Source organism: Elephantulus edwardii, unplaced genomic scaffold (assembly GCF_000299155.1).
Source record: "Elephantulus edwardii isolate Elephantulus edwardi_28Jun2011 unplaced genomic scaffold, EleEdw1.0 scaffold00274, whole genome shotgun sequence".
In the NCBI taxonomy this organism is placed as follows: domain Eukaryota; kingdom Metazoa; phylum Chordata; class Mammalia; order Macroscelidea; family Macroscelididae; genus Elephantulus; species Elephantulus edwardii.
The window spans coordinates 2,285,335-2,288,958 of record NW_006400024.1 but is presented as its reverse complement, the minus strand read 5'-3'; the positions used below and the strand labels follow the sequence as shown (position 1 = coordinate 2,288,958).

At 56.7% G+C, this 3,624-nt stretch overlaps 1 protein-coding gene across 1 annotated transcript in view; it reads right to left on the bottom strand.

The window, feature by feature from the left end:
- Positions 1-3,624, bottom strand: part of SLC12A7 (solute carrier family 12 (potassium/chloride transporter), member 7) — a 66,442-nt gene that overhangs the window by 16,706 nt on the left and 46,112 nt on the right. The window contains 4 exon segments of the mRNA XM_006900168.1: positions 507-675; positions 1,265-1,369; positions 2,356-2,475; positions 3,487-3,624. Of these exon segments, the coding sequence (XP_006900230.1) occupies positions 507-675; positions 1,265-1,369; positions 2,356-2,475; positions 3,487-3,624 (532 nt within the window).

The window sequence follows — 3,624 nt, the reverse complement described above, 5'->3', positions numbered from 1 at the left end:
GTGGGAGAGAACACGAGGTGAGAACACATGGGCGAGAACACAGGAGTGAGAACATAGCAGTGAGAACACAAGCATGAGATCAGGAGAGTGAGAACACAGAGATGAGAATAGGAGGGTTAACACACGAATTTGAGAACATGGGTGTGAGAACACGAGTGTGACTACAGAAGAGTGTGGACACATGGGCGAGAAACATATTCAACACAGTCAAGTTGGCCTCCTTGTACAAATCACGTGAGAAATGACATCCCTCCTGGACTATGTCCTCACCCCCACCCCACCTCACCCATGCCCCGCTCCTTCCTCCTCTGTCCTTACTCATTCTCCCCTTCCCATCATTCTCCCCTTCCCATCTGCGTTTCTCCTCCCTCCTCCTCTGTCCCCATCCTCTGTCCTCCCTTTCCATGCCCCACTCTTTCTTCGTCTGCTCCTCCTCACCTCCCCATCTCGTGCCCTCCCTCTCCGTCCCGCCTCATTCTCCCCTCCCTTGTCCACATCCTACCCACCTCCTCAGCACGCTGGGCTTCAGTATGCTTGTCCAGATAGGTGCCCTCAAGCACGGAGCCCACAATGGTCAGACCCTTGCCGGCCTTCAGTTGGGTTGTGAGGGACAGCAGGCGTGGGTGCTTCACGGCCTGATCCTCGTCCAAGTTGAGCATCACCAGCACCTGGGGTCTGCCAGGCATGGATGGTCAGCACAGGGGACAGCACAACCACGTCGTGTCCTTATGCTCGAGACAGTGGTGGCCGACATGGGCTGTGTTTGGTGGTCCCAGTGCAGTCAGAGCAGTGAGCGTGGCCCTGAGGCATGAGGGCCACACACCATCCACAGTGATCAGCTCCCAGAGAGGGGATGGTGCTGGTTCACAAGGACACTCTACCTTGCACCAGGTGATACCCCAGGGCTGATGCTCATGGAAGGGCACTGCCCTATGAGGGACAATGACTGGAACCTGACCCATGTCCTCCACCAAGTGCCCAGGGCTGGCTTCTCAGAATTGGTCATGCAAAGACCTCTGAACACAGAACAGCGCAGAGAAAAGACGCAGGGCCAGTGAGTGCCCTCCCATGTCAGTGACTGCCTCCCTCCAGGGTCAGTGAGGACCCTTGGGGGTTAGCAGGTATCCTCTGGGGTCAGTGGGTGTCCTCCAGCATAAATGAATGCCCTCTGGGGTCAGTGAACACCTTAAGGGGTCAATGTGTGCCCTCTGGGGTCAGTGCAGTCCCTCTGGGGCTGGTAAGGGCCTTCCACAACCGCACTCACCTCCAGTTCTTGGTGTGGGGGGGCCCATGTTCCACACGGAGTAGTGCATAGCGGGCAGCATTCAGAGACAGACCCCGGATACCATCACCCCACTCCTTCTCTGCCCTGCAAGAGGACACCCGTGAGCTCCTGCCCTGGACAGTTCACAGACAGCTACCCAGGCCACACAACATCACAATGACCACAGAGTGTCACACAGATCACGGAACACCACGCAGGCCATGGAACGGCACAGAGACCACAGAAAACCACAATGACCATGGAACATCATGCAAGCTACAGGATAGCACAGTCCACAGAACACCACACAGACCACAGAATGCCATGCAGGTCATGGAAACTATGCAGATCACAAAACACCACTCAGTCCACGGAGCACCGCTCAGGCCACAGAATGCATCACAGACCATTACAAAGACCACAGAACAGCACAAAAGATATGAAACACCCTACAGGACACAGACCACGACACAGATCATAGAACACAACACAGATGACAGAGCAGCACACAAACCATGGGACAGAAGCCACAAAACACTACACAGGCCACAGAAAGTCCCACACAGGCCAATGTATCCTTCATTCAGCCCACAGACCACCACACAGGCCACAGATGTCACAAAGGACACAGAAAATACCACACAGGCCATGGATGACTACTCAGGACACACCACACAAGCCATAGATATCACTCAGAACACAGAAAATACCACAAAGACCACAGATGGCCACTCAGGACACAGCACACAGGACACAGAAAATACCACACAGACCACAGATGACCACTCAGGACACAGCACACAGGACACAGACATCACACAGGACATAGAAAATACCACATAGGCCATGGATGACCACTCAAGACATACTACACAGGCCATAGATATCACACAGGACACAGAAAATACCACACAGACCACAGATGACCACACAGGACACACCACACAGGCCACGGATGACACAATGACACACATCAAAAAACAGCACACAGGCCACGGACGACCACTCAGGACACATCACTCAGACCACGAGTTTGGCCAGCAGCTCAGCCCACCCCATGCTCCCCACCCAGTGGGCACAGGACAGCTCACCCTCGGTATTCGATGTACTTGTAGATGCAGCCGGCGATGAGCATGGCACAGAGCGCATAGTACCAGGAGCAGATGAACATCAGGGCCAGACACAGGCTCATTCCCAGAAACGAGAGTGTCCTGCAGGAGGGCAAAATCAGCCAGCCCTCACCCTGTCCACCCTGAACCCCCAGCTGCCAGGCTAGGAGGACACAGTGACCCAAGAGCTTGCCATCCTGGTTGTCGGGTCGGAGCCAGTGACACGGACTTCCCCCTGCCCTCCATCCAGGGTCAGCACCCACGCCTGCTGCCTCACCATTATGTCCACCCAACGCCCAGTCTGTGGTCCAGGAACACAAGTGGCCAAAGCACACTCCCCTCTGGCCGAGGAAGACTTGACTGACTGTGAGAGGACTGTGTCTAACACCTTTAGGCTCAGGGCCAGGCAGAGAAATCACCTGCAGGACCCCAGCCCTGCTTCACACAACATGACAGAAACTTCTGGGCTTTTCTGGAAACGACCCAGGGCACCTTGTCGCCACTCCAAGATGGATCCCACCCCAGGCGGAAAGAACTCCCCCACGCCACCCCAGAACAAGATCCTCTCCCTAGAGGAGACCCAGCCAAAACAAACCCTACCCCAGGAGACCCCTCCCTAGAGGAGGTACCACCCCCTGGAAGAGACTCTCTCTCCCAGATGAGGCCTTGTTTCCCACCTCCATGAGGAAACCCTTTCATAAATGAGGTACCACCCCAGAAGGCCTTACCCGCACCCCACGCCGCCCCGAAAGGCCCACCCCCAGGAGAAGGTCTCACCCCCAGGAAGAGACACTCTACCTCCCTGGATGAAGCCCCACCCCAGGATGAGGGCTTCCTCCAAGAGGAAGCCCCTCGAGACCTCACCCCGAGAAGGAGGCTCCATCCCCAGGAAGAGGCCGCATCTCCAGAAGACCCCGCCCCCAGGAGGAGGTCCCTGCATCCACTATGACAAACCCCCCTCATCCATCCTCCACTGGACCCCAGGACGAGACTCCCTCTCTGGACGAGACCCCTGTCCCATGAGAGTCCACGCCAGGAGGAGGCCCTGGACCGGGTGTGAGAAGGGAGTGGGCGGTGGCATGTCACCAGGGGCCCCAGCCTGTGGGGTCTCACCAGTGGTAGTACTTGAAGCGGGGGCGCCAGTTGGGGGTGCGCAGCAGGGTCTGCACGGCACAGGCCAGGTTTACGAACATGTAGCACATGAGGAAAAACCTACAGACAGGGTGGGATCAGGGCACAGTGTCAGGGGTC